This window comes from Salvelinus sp. IW2-2015, linkage group LG11, assembly GCF_002910315.2.
Source record: "Salvelinus sp. IW2-2015 linkage group LG11, ASM291031v2, whole genome shotgun sequence".
Taxonomy (NCBI): Eukaryota; Metazoa; Chordata; class Actinopteri; order Salmoniformes; family Salmonidae; genus Salvelinus; species Salvelinus sp. IW2-2015.
Window position 1 is genome coordinate 6,349,440 of NC_036851.1, and position 16,982 is coordinate 6,366,421.

The window sequence follows — 16,982 nt, forward strand, 5'->3', positions numbered from 1 at the left end:
CACTTTGTCACGCCCTGGCCTTAGTATTCTTTGTTTTCTTTATTATTTTACTTAGGTCAGGTGTGGACATGGGAAGTTTGTGTGTTTTGTCTAGTTTAGGGTGTGTGTATTGTTTAGGGGGTTTGTTATAGTGTATGGGGTTGTGTTCAGGAGAGAGGTCTAGGAAAGTCTATGGTTGCCTGGTTTGGTTCTCAATCAGAGACAGCTGGTTATTGTTGTCTCTGATTGGGAGCCATATTTAAGGCAGCCATAGGCTTTAGGTGATTGTGGGTAATTGTCTATGTCTTATGTTGCATGTGTGCACTTAGTTCTTTCATAGCTTCACGTTCGTCTGTTTGTTGTTTTGTTCCGTTTGTTCATCTTCCTAATAAAGAGAAGATGTATTTTTCACACGCTGCCGCTTGGTCCTCTCTCTCACCCATAGACGATCGTGACACACTTGTTGTAAATCCAGCCACAGTCTCCGATTTCAAAAAGGCTTTACGACGAAAGCAAACCAAACAATTACGTTAGGTGAGTGCCTAATCACAGAATAACACAGCCATTTTTCCAGCCAAGAGGAGAATTCACAAAAAGCAGAAATATAGATAAAATTAATCACTAACCTTTGATGATCTTCATCAGATGACACTCATAGGACTTCATGTTACACAATACATGTATGTTTTGTTCGGTAAAGTTCATATTTATATCCAAAAATCTGAGTGAGTTTACATTGGCGCGTTACGTTCAGAAGTTCCAAAACATCCTTGATTTTGCAGAGAGCCACATCAATTTACAGGAATACTCATAATTAACATTGCTAAAAGATACAACTGTTATGCATGGAATTTTATGCACTTCTCCTTAATGCAACCGCTGTGTCAGATTTCAAAAAAGCTTTACGGAAAAAGCAAACCATGCAATAATCTGAGTCTGCGCTCAGAGCCCAGTCAAGAAACAAATATATCCGCCATATTGTGCAGTCAACATGTCAGAAATAACATTATAACAATTCACTTACCTTTGATGATCTTCATCAGAATGCACTCCCAGGAATCCCAGTTCCACAAAAAATATTTGTTTTGTTCGATAACGTCCATCATTTATGTCCAAATTCCTCCTTTTGTTAGGGCGTTTAGTAAACAAATGGAAACTCACGAGGCGCGGAGTCCAGCCGAAATGTCGGACGAATTGCAAAAAGTTATATTACTGGTCGTAAAAACAAATCAAACGATGTATAGAATCAATCTTTAGGATGTTTTTATCATAAATGTTCAATAATTGTCACGTTCCTGACCTGTTTTCTGTTTAGTTTGTGTGTTAGTTGGTCAGGACGTGAGTTTGGGTGGGCATTCTATGTTGTCTGTTTCTATGTTGGTTTAGGGTTGCCTGGTATGGCTCTCAATTGGAGGCAGGTGTTTGGCGTTCCTCTAATTGAGAGTCATATTTAGGTAGGCTGTTCACAATGTTTGTTTGTGGGTGTTGTCTTCCGTGTCAGTGTTTTGTCGCACCATACGGGACTGTTCGGTTTGGTTTTGTTCATTCGTCATTTATGTGTAGGCTATTTTCCCTGTTCGTGCGTTCTTCGTGTTTATGTGAGTTCGTCGTCCAGGTCTGTCTACACCGTTTGTTGTTTTGTTAGTTTTAGTCAAGTTCGTGTTTTCTTTAATAAATTATGTGTTCACAACCCGCTGCGCCTTGGTTCCATCACTACTCCTCCTCTTCTTATGAAGAGAGAGAGGAACGCCGTTACAGAACCACCCACCAAATATCGAGAACCAAGCAGCGGAGTAAACGGAGTAAGGGACAGAAAAAGGAGGAATGGACTTGGGACGATATATTGGACGGGAAAGGTTGCTACACATGGGAGGAGATCCTGGCTGGTAGGGATCGCCTCCCATGGGAACAGGTGGAGGCACTGAGGAGAGCAGAGGCAACCGGAGAAGGGAACCGGAGTTATGAGGGACGCGTCTTGCACGGAAGCCCGAAAAGCCCGTGAGTAACACCAAAAATTTCTTGGGGGGGGGGGGCTAAGGGGTTGTGGGCCAAGGGCAGGTAGGAGACCTGCGCCCACTTCCCAGGCTAACCGTGGAGAGCGGGAGTACGGCAGACACCGTGTTACCAGTAGAGCGCACGGTGTCTCCTGTACGTGTGCATAGCCCGGTGCGGGTTATTCCACCTCCCCGCACTGGTAGGGCTAGATTGGGCATTGAGCCAGGTGTCATGAGGCCGGCTCAACGCGTCTGGTCTCCAGTTCGTCTCCTCGGGCCGGCATACATGGCACCTGCCTTACGCATGGTTTCCCCGGTTCGCCTACATAGCCCGGTGCGGGTTATTCCACCTCCCCGCACTGGTCGGGCGACCGGAGCATTCAACCAGGTAAGGTTGGGCAGGCTCAATGCTCAAGAGAGCCAGTACGCCTGCACGGTCCGGTATTTCCGGCGCCACCTCCCCGCCCCAGCCTAGTACCTACAGTGCCTACACTACGCACTAGGCTACCAGTGCGTTTCCAGAGCCCTGTTCCTCTTCCACGCACTCTCCCTATAGTGCGGGTATCCAGTTCGGTGCCTCCAGTTCCGGCCCCACGCACTAAGCCACCTGTGCGTCTCCTCAAGTCCTGTACACACTGTCATTCTCCCCGTACTAGTCCTGAGGTGCGTGCCCTCAGCCCGGTGCCACCAGTTCCGGTACCACGCACCAGGTATAGAGTACGCTTTGAGAGTCCAGTGTGCCTTGCCCTGCTCCCCGCACTAGTATGAAGGTGCTGTCCTTAGCCCGGTGCCTCCAGTTTCGGCACCACGCACCAGGTCTACAGTGCGCCTTATCCGGCCAGAGCCATCCGTCTCCCAGCGCCATCTGAGCCATCCGTCGTCCCAGCGCCATCTGAGCCATCCGTCTCCCCAGCGCCATTCTGAGCCATCCGTCTCCCCAGCGCCATCTGAGCCATCCGTCTCCCAGCGCCGTCTGACCATCCGTCTGCAATGAGGCTGCAAAGCCGCCCGTCTGCCATGAGCCTGCAAGTGCCGCCCGTCTGCCATGAGCCTACAGAGCCGTCCGCCACAGGAGCCGCTAGAGCCGTCCGCCAGACAGGAGCCGCTAGAGCCGCCCGTCAGACAGGATCTTCCAGAGCCGCCAACCAGACAGGATCTGCCAGAGCCGCCAACCAGACAGGATCTGCCAGAGCCGCCAACCAGACAGATCTGCCAGAGCCGTCAACCAGACAGGATCTGCCAGAGCCGCCAACCAGACAGGATCTGCCAGAGCCGTCAGCGAGCCATGACAGCCAGAAGCCGTCAGCGAAGCCATGAGCAGCCAGAGCCGTCAGCGAGCCATGAGCAGCCAGAGCCGTCAGCGAGCCATGAGCAGCCAGAGCCGTCAAGAGCCATGAGCGTCCAGAGCGTCAGCCTGCATGAGCGTCCAGAGCCGTCAGCCTGCCGATGAGCGTCCAGAGCCGTCAGGCCATGCCATGAGCGTCCAGAGCCGTCAGCCTGCCATGAGCGTCCAGAGCCGTCAGTCAGCTAGTAATCCTTAACTGCCCCTCAGTCCAGAGCTGTCTCTCTTTCCGGAGCTTGCCCTTCAGTCCGGAGTTGCCCCTCTATCCTGAGCTACCCTCTCTCCTGAGCTACCTCTCTCTCCTAAGCGACCTCTGTCCTGAGCCTATCCCTATGTCCTGAGCTACTCTTGTCCCAGAGCTTGTCCTTGATTCTGGTGTTGCCCCTAAATTTAGGTGGGGTTATTTGGAGGGTGGTCATTTTGGGAGGCTAAGGAAGCGGGGATTGATTATGTGGGGTGGGAACCACGCCCGGAGCCTAAGCCACCACCGTGGTCAGATGCCCACCCAGACCCTCCCTGGACTTTTTGGTGATGCGTTCGGAGTACGCATCTTGAGGGGGGGGTTATGTCACGTTCCTGACCTGTTTTCTGTTTAGTTTTGTGTGTTAGTTTGGTCAGGACGTGAGTTTGGTGGGCATTCTATGTTGTCTGTTTCTATGTTGGTTTAGGGTTGCCTGGTATGGCTCTCAATTGGAGGCAGGTTTGGCGTTCCTCTAATTGAGAGTCATATTTAGGTAGGCTGTTCACAATGTTTGTTTGTGGGTGGTTGTCTTCCGTGTCAGTGTTTTGTCGCACATACGGGACTGTTCGGTTTGTTTTGTTCATTCGTCATTTATGTGTAGGCTATTTTCCCTGTTTCGTGCGTTCTTCGTGTTTATGTGAGTTCGTCGTCCAGGTCTGTCTACACCGTTGTTGTTTTGTTAGTTTTAGTCAAGTTCGTGTTTTTCTTTATAAATTATGTGTTTCACAACCCGCTGCGCCTTGGTTCCATCACTACTCCTCCTCTTCTTATGAAGAGAGAGAGGAACGCCGTTACAATAATGTCCCAACCGGAGAATGAATTTGTCTGTAGAAAAGCAATGGAACGAGAGGTAACTTTCTCTAGAAAAGCAATGGAACGAGAGGTAACTTTCTCATGACCGCGTATCACGAGACCGAGGCTGCTGGCAGACCTCTGACTCATTCCCCTCTCATTCAGCCCCACTTCCCAGTAGAAGCCTGAAACAACGTTCTTAAAGACTTGACATCTAGTGAAGCCTTAGGAAGTGCAAGATGACCCATATCCCACTGTATATTCAATAGGGACTGAGTTGAAAAACTACAACCTCAGATTTCCACTTCTCATGGCGTCACTGGGCAGCTTACATCTGGGTTTCCCTTTGTAGTCCTTAATAGTTTTCAAGCCCTGCCACATCCGATGAGCGTCAGAGACGGTGTAGTAGGATTCAATCTTAARCCTGTAATGATGCTTTGATTGTTTGATGGTTCGTTTGAGGGCATAGCAGGATTTCTTATAAGCGTCCGGATTAGTGTCCCGCTCCTTGAAAGTGGCAGCTTTATCTCAATGCAGATGTTACCTGTAATCCATGGCTTCTGGTTTGGATATGTACGTGCGGTCACTGTGGGGACGACGTCGTTGATGCACTTATGGATGAAGCCGATGACTGAGATGGTATACTCCTCAATGTCATTGAATGAATCCCGGAACATAATCCAGTCTGTGCTAGCAAAACAGTCCTGTAGCGCAGCATCCACATCAGTTACAGGGTGTCCACATCACCAACAAACTAACATGGTCCAAGCACACCAAGACAGACGTGAAGAGGGCACGACAAAACCTAATCCCCCCCAGGAGACTGAACATATTTGGCATGGGTCCTCAGGTCCTGAAAAGGTTCTCGAGCTGCACCATCAAGAGAATCCTGACCGGTTGCATCACTGCATGGTATGGCAACTGCCCAGCCTCCGACAGCAAGGCACTACAGAGGGTAGTGAGTATGGCCCAGTACATCACTGACTCTGTACCGGTACCCCGCTGTATATAGTCTCGCTATTGTTATTTTACTGCTGCTCTTTAATTACTTGTTACTTTTATTTCTTATTCTTTTTTTTTTTTTACTGCATTGTTGGTTAGGGGCTCGTAAGTAAGCATTTCACTGTAAGATCTCTACACCTGTTGTATTCGGCGGATGTGACTAATAAAATGTGATTTGATCTTACCATTTCCGTATTGAGCGAGTCACTGGTACTTCCTGCTTTAGTTTTTGCTTGTAAGCATGAATCAGGAGGATAGAATTATGGTCAGATTTGCCAAATGGAGGGCAGGGGAGAGCTTTGTATGCGTCTCTGTGTGTGGAGTAAAGGTGGTCTACAGTTTTTTCCCCTCTGGTTGCACATGTGACATGCTGGTAAAAATGTGGTAAAACTGATTTAAGTTTGCCTGCATTAAAGTCCCACGCCACTAGGAGCGCCACTTCTGGATGAGCATTTTTTTTGTTTGCTTATGGCATTGGTTTTATTTGGTTTTATTAAGGTCTTAGTGCCAGCATTGGTCTGTGGTGGTAAATAGACGGCTACGAATAATATAGATGAGAACTCTCTTGGTAGATCATAAGGTTATCATAAGGTACTCTACCTCAGGCGAGCAATAGCTTGAGACTTCTTTAATATTAGACATCGCGCACCAGCTGTTATTGACAAATAGACACACACCCTCACCCCTCGTCTTACCAGYCGTAGCTTCTCTGTCCTGCCGGTGCAGGGAAAATCCCACCAGCTCTATATTATCCATGTCGTCGTTCAGTCACGACTTAGTGAAACATAAGATACTACAGTTTTTAATGTCCCGTTGGTAGGATAATCGTAATCATAGGTCACCAATTTTATTTTCCAACGATTGCATGTTAGCCAGTAGAATGGGCGGGAGTTTGGAAAGCAGTATATCCTTCTCGTCAGAAAAAGCTTCTTCCAGTTCAAGGTGAGTAATCGCTGTTCTGATGTCCAGAAGTTATTTTCGGTCATAAGAGACGGTAGCAGCAACATTATGTACAAAATAAGTTTAAAAAATAAGTTACAAACAACGCAAAAAAACGAACAAAATAGCACAGTAGGTTAGGAGCACGTAAAACGTCAGCCATCCTCTTCAGTGCCATCTTAACTTCGGCTCCAACTTGAAATATTGAAATATCCTTATTCATGTGAACATATTAGAACTGGGTGTGGAGTGCAGAAAGTACATCTACCTAAGTCCATATGTAGCAGCTCATTGTAAGTGAAATATATAATGATTTTCTCTACACATTACTACCAAGTCGGTCAACAGATGGAGAGCGTTACAGACTCACCAGGAGAGCATACCTCACAGCTGGTGTGGAATTCAAATAGAGCGGGTCTGCTACACACATCTCATCTTGACTATGGACTTGACACCAACCTATACTGGCTATGTATACACTGTCTGTCTGCAGTCTGTTGTGGTTGGGGAATATCAGTTGTAGATGAATGAATTCCATATTTTATATACAATGTGATATAAAATACAGTTAATGCTTCTCCAGCCGGAAGCAACATCATATTGACATGTAGCTCTGTCTAAGAGCTGATTGTGGGAGATTCTCATTTGGGKAAATGACTGTCATCCATCCTCTCTCCTCCGCAACCCGGAAACTGAAGTGGTCGAGGAGTGTCAATCCGTTAATAGGCAAACTGAAGAGTATCCTCCCCTCCTCGATAGCCCCCTCCTCCTTTCGTCAAAGATATTCATGTGTATCCTACCACGGAAGAGTTTTGAAATCTGCCACACCCCCTTTTGAATCAGCTTTTGTTTTGCCAGAGGAGAAAAACATGCACACGTTTAAAAACAACATGCTACTTATTGTTTTATCTATKAYATGTCTTGCACAACTAACTTCATTTGTTTTGAACACTTTACACATTTATTTTGGGATCCGCCTCTGTAAAKGTAATTTGCCTAACGACGCGCGAGTGCAGAAGCACCGTCTTATTTCAAGCCTGCGCATTGCCAATAATATGTACACTCTCCTTGCCGACTCGATTAACTTTGACCTTTTCCAAAAGGAGGAGAGTGAGAGTGGACGGAGGAGAGATGACGCAGGAGGTGAGCAAATCGAATTGATTAAAGGCCTGTCTGGCAAAACTGTTAATGGGCTGTGTAGTTGCAGCTACAGTGAGCTCCAAAAGTATTGGGACAATGACAAATGATTTGTTGTTTTGGCTCTCTACTCCAGCACTTTGGATTTAAAAATGCTACAATGACTTATGAGGTTAAAGTTAAAGCTTTAATTTGAGTCTATTTTCATCCATATCAGGTGAACCGTTTAAACCGTTTAGAAATTTGTCACGCCCTGACCTTAGAGATCCTTTTTATGTCTCTATTTTGATTTGGTCAGGGCGTGAGTTGGGGTGGGCATTATATGTCTTGTGTTCTATGTTTTCTTTTCTGTGTGTTTAGCCGGGTGTGGTTCTCAATCAGAGGCAGCTGTCTGTCATTGTCTCTCTCAGCCTTTTTCCACCTGTGTGTTGTGGGTAGTTGTTTTCTGTTTTGTGTCTGTACCAGACAGGACTGTTTCGTTTCGTTTACTCTCTTTGGTGTTTTTGTTATTTCAGTGTTCAGTTTATTTATTAAATTAACATGAACACTTCCCACGCTGCGTTTTGGTCCACTCCTTCTTCCCAGGACGATCGTTACAAAATTACAGCACTTGTACATAGTCCCCCCCATTTTAGGGCACCAAAAGTATTAGGAAAAATGTACTTAAATGTGTATTAAAGTAGTAAAAAGTTAAGTATTAGCACGCAATGACTACATCAAGCTTGTGACTCTACAAATTTGTTGGATGCATTTGCTGTTTGTTTTGGTTGTGTATCAGATAATTTTGTAACCAATAGAAATTAATGGTAAATTATGTATTGTGTATTTGTTTTTTGTCACATTCAGGATTATACATAATCATAGTAGCTTCCACATGATTGTAGAAGTGTTTAGAAACATATTCTATTCTTATTTACAATTAAAGTGACTCCAAAATGACGCAATACATTATTTACAATTAATTTCTATATACCCTAAAATGAAAGCTGACAGTCTGCACTTTAACCTAATAGTCATTGTACCATTTCAAATCCATAGTTCTAGAGTACAGAGCAAAAAATAAGAAAGAAAAAAAGTTACTGTCCAAATACATTTGGAGCTTACTGTAAAACAGGCTGAGTAGCCTATTCAGGCAATCTGCAACAAAATAGTCTATACTGCACAATATCTCAAATCCCACTGCCAACACACAAACGAGACAAATGTTTGACCTACTGACCTTGGCAAAGAAAGCATGCAAACAGAGACAAAAGAAAACTCAGCAAAGCACAATATTTCCCCTTTCTCTCTCTCTTATTATTACCTCATGGGTATTTTCACCCTCAGGTAACGGTCGATAGCGATGGCCAGCAACGCGAAGATGGAACTCTGTGTGACCACCAGAACGATGCACGTGACCAGCAGGCAGCTGTAGAAGTGCATCTTGAAACCGATGTTGATGGTGACGGCCAGCGGGATGACCAGAGCCCCCACCGCAATGTCCGCCAGAGCCAGAGACACAATGAAACAGAAGGTGGTGTCTCGCAGCGAACGGTTGATCCGCACCGCCCAGATAACCATCACGTTTCCGATCACCGAAGTCACTGCGATGATCACCTCCATCACGATGTAGACGGCTTCGATGGGCATCGTGCCGTTAGCCTGGTCGGTCCTGTTGTCTGGTGCTGCTAGTATCTCAGAAAGACAGAGTGGAGAAGTCCTCATATTACTTTGTGGAATTCGGAGAGCCATTGGAACTCTTCTTAAAGCCTGCGCATGGTGTTCTGTTGTTCGATCCTTAGGATGATATGAATCTAGATATATTGGTTGAAAAGTCCTTTTTGAGCCTGCATTAATGGGCAGAATGTGGACCTTGGTTTCAGCATATTGAGGTTTTAGTGAAAGTCTGGTGTCCCACTCCCCAAAAATGAGGAGGAACAATTTTGCCAGAGAATGTGTAATTGAGTCACACTGGCCACATAGTTCCTCAATTCAGTTCGCATCACCACTAGTCGTCATCATTAGTAAGAATAGAACATTTTAAAATAAAATATATGACGCTGGTGTCATAAACGGAGAAAGCTGTCAAGGAATTAAAAAATATATAAATATGTTTAGGCTACTTCCGGAACGTTTAATCAGATTGATTATTCCCCCATTCTCCTCTCATCCGTTCGTCCGTTATATTCCGGTTCTTTTTACAAAGGTGTTCCGCGTAGAATCCAGTCTTCTTTGCCAAAACCTAAGTTTGCTCACAAACGCAGAGCAGAGTGTTTTTTAAAGGCTACAGCGGCAACTGTCCCGAACTCAGACACAGGATGCTGACTGACGGTACGATCAGCTCCAATACAATCTCTAGTAATTGCGGCGAGGGAATTGTCTTCTCCCCGTTCTCTGTACGTTCTGTTAAATCACATGCGCCGGCGGACATCTATGCAGAGAGGGATAAAGAGAAAGAGAGAGAGAGTGCACACTGTCCACAAAACGAGGTGGAAACTGAGTTGCACTTCCTAACCGCCTGCCAAATGTATGACCATATTAGCGACACATATTTCCCTCGGATTACACAGAACCACAAAGAAAACAACCCCAATTTTGATAAACTCCCATATCTATTGGGTGAAATACCACAGTGTGACATAACAGCAGCAAGATGTGTGACCTGATGCCACAAGAAAAGGGCAACCAGTGAAGAACAAAAACCATTGTAAATACAACCCATATTTATGTTTATTTATTTTCCCATTTGTACTTTAACTACCCTCTGTAATGCCTTTTGTACTACTTGCACAAGGTATGACATTTGAAATGTCTTTATTCTTCTGGAATTTTTGTGAGTGTAATATTAATTTGTATTGTTTATTTCACTTTTGTTTATTATCTACTTCACTTGCTTTGGCAATGTTAACATATGTTTCCCATGCCAATAAATCCCTTCAATTGAAATTGAATAGAGAGAGAGAGCGAGAGAAAGAGAGAGAGGACACATGGTGCCGCCAATCTATCCCAGCATTGGCCAGTGCGCATGAACGTGACATGCCCATTCTCATGAAAAACAGAAAAAGCTATCTTATTTGTTTATGTAATCGATATTGTGTAGCCCTTACTTGCAGTCAATGACCAAACACTCCCTCATTGGCGTCATAAGTGGAAAGTTATTCATATTTATCATAACTTCATAGGCTAAATAAAAATGTTTTTGTTTGTTTTWGTTTTTTTACTAATGATGAAAATCCGGTGTTTCTATGTCAAACGGTATAATTATATTTCAATCTGTGATGTATGTAATGTGTAATATTGGGATGCAAACTCAAAATTAAAATCAACTCTATATCTGACATAGTACAGGTGTCTTCTTTATTTTTAAGCCCATAACCATGTGTGTGAGGTGTTTCAAAGTAGATTTGTTTAACTACCAAGAATCACTCTGTGGGACCCTGATTTAGCACACTGCAGTAAAAAGGTCATGTGAGCAGGTGAGAGACAGAGAAATGTTGAATGCAATCAAGGCCTAGCCAGTGCTTTTATTTACTGGATGCCATTGTCGAGGTCATTTGGTATGATTGTGAAATCCACCATTTTTATGCTAGAAGGGGTGCAATATAATGACACAAAGCGCAAAGAATACACAATAATGTCATAAGCTGGAAATGTAGCCTGTGACTTAAGAACGCCCATGTATGTAAATCAAATATCTGCTTCTCATGTAAATGCATGCTTTCATATTCAAACGTTTTGGTGGTTTCCATGGCTTTGTCCACCCCCATGGTGGTGGACAAAGCCAGTTTATAGGTTGATTGACGGTTCCAGGAAAGAAGGCTTCCAGACCAACAAAGGATTTCTTCTCTACTGACAGAGGAACAAAGAGAGAGATAGGAGTGYAGGTAAATAGATGATATACAGACAAAACCAAGCTAACACAGTGTGTGTCTGTGTGCGTGCCTGTGAAAGGTTAGAAGAAAGTATTCTGATGGAATCAGAATTGGGAAGATTTTAAACTGGATGCTTAAGCAGAAGCATTGGCAGGTTCCAGATGTGACTGTCTCAGTCAGTGACACACATGCAAGCACGCGCACATACAGTCGTGGCAAAACATTTTGAGAATGACACAAATATTAATTTTCACAAAGTCTGCTGCCTCAGTGTCTTAAGATATTTTTCTCAGATGTTACTATGGAATACTGAAGTATAATTACAAGCATTTCATACGTGTCAAAGGCTTTTATTGACAATTACATTAAGTTGATGCAAAGAGTCAATATTTGCAGTGTTGACCCTTCCTTTTCAAGACCTTTGCAATCCGCCCTGGCATGCTGTCAATTAACTTCTGGGCCACATCCTGACTGATGGCAGCCCATTCTTGCATAATCAATGCTTGGAGTTTGTCAGAATTTGTGGGTTTTTGTTTGTCCACCCGCCTCTTGAGGATTGACCACAAGTTCTCAATGGGATTAAGGTCTGGGTAGTTTCCTGGCAATGGACCCAAAATACCGATGTTTTGTTCCCCGAGCCCACTTATTATCACTTTTGCCTTATGGCAAGGTGCTCCATCATGCTGGAAAATGCATTGTTCGTCACCAAACTGTTCCTGGAGTTTGGAGAAGTTGCTCTCGGAGGATGTGTTGGTACCATTCCTTATTCATGGCTGTGTTCTTAGGCAAATTGTGAGTGAGCCCACTCCCTTGGCTGAGAAGCAACCCCACACATGAATGGTCTCAGGATGCTTTACTGTTGGCATGACACAGACTGATGGTAGCGCTCACCTTGTCTTCTCCGGACAAGCTTTTTTCCGGATGCCCCAAACAATCGAAAGGGATTCATCCAAGAAAATGACTTTACCCCAGTCCCTCAGCAGTCCAATCCCTGTACCTTTTGCAGAATATCAGTCTGTCACTGATGTTTACCTGGAGAGAAGTGGTTCTTTGCTGCCCTATGACACCAAGCCATCCTCCAAAAGTCTTCGACCTCACTGTGCGTGCAGATGCACTCACACCTGCATCGCCATTCCTGAGCAAGCCTGCACTGGTGGTGCCCGATCCCGCAGAATCAACTTTAGGAGACGTGCCTGGCGCTGGCTGGACTTTTTGGGCACCCTGAAGCCTTCTTCACAACAATTGAAGTTCTTATGATCCGATAAATGGTTGATTTAGGGCAATCTTACTGGCAGGAATATCCTTGCCTGTGAAGCCCTTTTTGGCAAAGCAATGATGACAGCACGTGTTTCCTTGCAGGTAACCATGATTGACAGAGGAAGAACAAATGATTCCAAGCACCACCCTTCTTTTGAAGCTTCCAGTCTGTTATTCGAACTCAATCAGCATGAAAGAGTGATCTCCAGCATTGTCCTCGTCAACATTCACACCTGTTTAACGAGAGAATCACTGACATGATGTCAGCTGGTCCTTTTGTGGCAGGCTGAAATGCATGGAAATGTTTTTTGGGGATTCAGTTTATTTGCATGGGAAGAGGGACTCTGCAATTAATTGCAAATCATCTGATCACTATTCATAACATTCTGTGTATATGCAAATTGCCATCATATAAACTGAGGCAGCAGACAGAACATTTAATTGTGTCATTCTCAAAACTTTTGGACGACTGACATGCCACATGCAGGCACAACACACCACACACACACACACACACACACACACACACACACACCACACACACACACACAACATACAACACACCACACACACAACACACACACACACACACACACACACACACACACACACACAACACACACACACACAACACAACACACACACACACACACACACACTCTGTTGACTTGCTGTATAAGCAGTGGAGGCTCCTCAGAAGAGAAGGGAAGGACCATCCTCCTCAGTGAATTTCATTTAAAAAACAATTGTGAAACATTAAAAAAGTTATCCTTTTTAGATAAAACACACCTGTTTGTAATAAGTTTACAGTAGCTTCAACAGCACTCTGTGTAGACCATGGTGTAGACGGAGGACAGTTACTTTCCGTCCTCCTCTAGGTACATTGACTTCAATACAAAACTTAGGAGGCTCGTTGTTCTCACCCCTTTCCAGAGACTCAAATCAAATCAAATGATTGGTCACCTACACATGGTTAGCAGATGTTAATGTGAGTATAGTGAAATGCTTGTGCTTTGAGTTCCGACATGCTGAAATATCTAACAAGTAATCTAACAAATCCCCAACAACTACCTAATTACACACAAATCCAAAGTGAATGAGAATATGTACATATAAGTACATGGATGAGCGATGGCCGAGCGCATAGGCAATGTGCAGTAGATGGTATAAAATACAGTATACACATGTGATATGAGTAATGTCAGATATGTAAACATTATTAAAGTGCATTATTTAAGTGCATTGTTAAACGTGACTTGTATCCATTTATTAAAGTGTCCAGTGATTGGGTCTCAATGTAGGCAGCAGCCTCTCTGAGTTAGTGATTGCTGTTTAGCAGTCTGATGGCCTTGAGATAGAAGCTGTTTTCAATCTCTCGGTCCCAGCTTTGATGCACCTGTACTGACCTCGCCTTCTAGATGATAGCGGTGTGAACAGGCAGTGGCTCGGGTGGTTGTTGTACTTGATCATCTTTTTGGCCTTCCTGTGACATCGGGTGCTGTAGGTGTCATGGAGGGCAGGTAGTTTGCCCCGGTGATGCGTTGTGCAAACCGCACCACCAGGCGGTGATACAGCCCGACAGGATGCTCTCGATTGTGTATCTGTAAAAGTTTGTCAGGGTTTTGGGTGACAAGACAAATTTCTTCAGCCTTCTGTGTTTGAAGAGGTGCTGTTGCGCCTTCTTCACCACACTGTGTGGGTGGACCATTTCAGTTTGTCTGTGATGTGTTCACCGAGGAACTTAAAACGTTCCACATTCTCCACTGCTGTCCTTTCGATGTGGATAGTGGGGTGCTCCCGCTGCTGTTTCCTGAAGTCCACAATCATRTCCTTTGTTTTGTTGACGTTGAGTGATAGGTTGTTTTCCTGACACCACACTCCGAGTGCCCTCACCTCCTCCTTGTAGGCTGTCTCGTTGTTGTTGGTGATCAGGCCCACTACTGTTGTGTCATCTGCAATCTTGATGATTGAGTTGGAAGCGTGCATGGCCACGCAGTCGTGGGTGAACAGGGAGTGCAGGAGAGGGCTGAGCACACACCCTTGTGGGGCCCCAGTGTTGAGGGTCAGCGAAGTGGAGATGTTGTTTCCTATCTTCACCAACTGGGGGTCGGCCCGTCAGAAAGTCCAGGACCCAGTTGCACAGGGCGTGGTTGAGACTCAGGGCCTCCAGCTTGATGATGAGCTTGGAGGGTACTGTGGTGTTAAATGCTGAGCTGTAGTCAATGAACAGCATTCTTACATAGGTATTCTTTAAGTCCAGATGGGATAGGGCAGTGCGATGGCGATTACATTGTCTGTGGACCTGTTGGGGCAGTATGCATACTGAAGTGGGTCTAGGGTGGCAGGTAAAGTGGAGGTGATATGATCCTTGACTAGTCTCTCAAAGCACTTCATGATGACACAAGTGAGTGCTACTGGGCAATAGTAATTTAGTTCAGTTATCTTTGCCTTCTTGGGTACAGGAACAATGGTAGCCATCTTGAAGCATGTGGGGACAACAGACTGGGATAGGGAGTGATTGAATATGTCCGTAAACACACCAGCCAGCTGGTCTGCGCATGCTCTGAGGATGCAGTTGTCACATCCTGATCTGTTTCACCTGTCCTTGTGATTGTCTCCACCCCCTCCAGGTGTCACTTATTTTCCCTGGTGTATTTATCCCTTTGTTTCCTGTCTCTCTGTGCCAGTTCGTCTTGTATGTTCAAGTCAACCAGCGTGTTTTTGCCCGTGCTCCTGCTTTTCTATTCTRTTCTACTAGACCTCCCTGTTTTGACCTTTGCCTGTTTTCTGGACTCCATTCCCGCCTGCCTGACCATTCTGCCTGCCCTGACCTCGAGCATGCCTGCTATTCTGTACCTCTGGAATTCTGAACTGGTTTTGACCTTTGCCTGTCCAAGATCATTCTCTTGCCTACCCCTTTTGGATTGTTAATAAACATCTTGGACTCTAACCATCTGCCTCCTGTGTCTGCATCTGGGTCTCGCCTTGTGCCCTTATAGCGGCTAGGGATGCCGTCTGGGCCAGCAGCTCCTGTTTCAGTTTCTTTCTATAAGAAGGGACGAGCAAGATGGCGTGGTCGGATTTGCCGAAGGGAGGGCTTTGTATGTATCACGGAAGATAGAGTAGCAGTGGTGAAGAGTATTAGCCCTGCGAGTCGTGCAATCAATATGTTGATAGAATTTAGGTAGCCTTGTTAAAAAAAAAGCTCTGACGAAGGCCGTGTGGCCGATACGTAAGCTTATTAAATATCGGTGATACTATCAAGAGCAGTGTGCGGTTTCCTTTTCCTTCAGGTAGCCTTGTTAACAAATTTGTTTTGTTAAAATCCCCAGCTACAATAAATGCAGCCTCCGGGCATATAGTTTCCAGTTTGCATAGTCCAGTGAAGTTCCTTGAGGGCCGTCTTGTTGTTCGCTTGAGGGGGAATGTACACAGCTGTGACTATAACTGACAAGAATTCTCTTGGWAGGTAAAATGGCCAACATTTGATTGTAAGGAATTCTAGGTTGGGTGAGCAGAAGGACTTGAGTTCCTGTATGTTGTTATGATTACACCATGAGTCGTTAATCATGGGGCGGCAGGTAGCATAGTGGTTAGAGCGTTGGAATAGTAACCAAAAGGTTGCAAGATCGAATCCCTGAGCTGACAAGGTAAAAATATGTTGTTCTGCCCCTAAACAACACTGTTCCTAGGCAGTCACTGAAAATAAGAATTTATTCTTAACTGACTTGTTTAGTTAAATAAAGGTAAAATATATAAAGCATACGCCCTTCCTCTTCCCAGAGAGGTGTTTATCTCTGTCGGCGCAATGCATGGAGAACCCCGGTGGTTGAACCAATTCTGAAAACATATTCCGAAAGAGCCATGTTTCTGTGAAACAGAGCATGTTACAATCTCTGATGTCTCTCTGGAAGGAAACCCTTGCTCAAATTTCATCTACCTTGTTGTCATGTGCACATCTACGGAGCCTGACCCGAAGGCCGCTCCTTCTGTGGCGCTGTTGTTTTGGATCGGCTGCTGGGATCAGATCTATTGTCCTGGGTGGTGGTCCGAACAGTCCGCTTCGGGAAAGTCGTTTTCCTGGTTGTAATGTTGGTAAGTTGACATTGCTCTTATATCCAATAGTTCTTCCCGGCTGTATGTAATAAGACTTAAGATTTCCTGGGGTAACAATGTAAGAAATAATACATAAAAAAACTAAATACTGCAGTTTCCTAAGAACGCGAAGCGAGGCGACCATCTCTGTCAGTGCCATCATACACAGTAATTATGACAACTTCCGGAGGAAGTCCTCCAACCTATCAGAGCTCTTGCAGCATGAACTGACATGTTGTCCACCCAATCAAAGGATCAGAGAATTAATCTATTACTGAAAGCATAAATTACAGCTAGCTAGCACTGCAGTGCATAAAATGTGGTGAATAGTTGACACAAAGAGAGAGAAAGAC

The 16,982-nt window shown here is 44.9% G+C and overlaps 1 protein-coding gene across 1 annotated transcript in view; it reads right to left on the reverse strand.

Moving 5' to 3' along the window:
• The window catches only part of LOC111969702 (adenosine receptor A1-like), a 21,787-nt gene extending 11,955 nt beyond the window's left edge, over positions 1 to 9,832 (reverse strand). Inside the window, exon 1 of the mRNA XM_023995887.3 lies at positions 8,730 to 9,832. Coding sequence (XP_023851655.1) covers positions 8,730 to 9,157 — 428 coding nt within the window. The 5' untranslated portion in view covers positions 9,158 to 9,832. The remainder of the gene's footprint in view (positions 1 to 8,729) is intronic.
• Between the last annotated feature and the right edge of the window lie 7,150 nt (positions 9,833 to 16,982).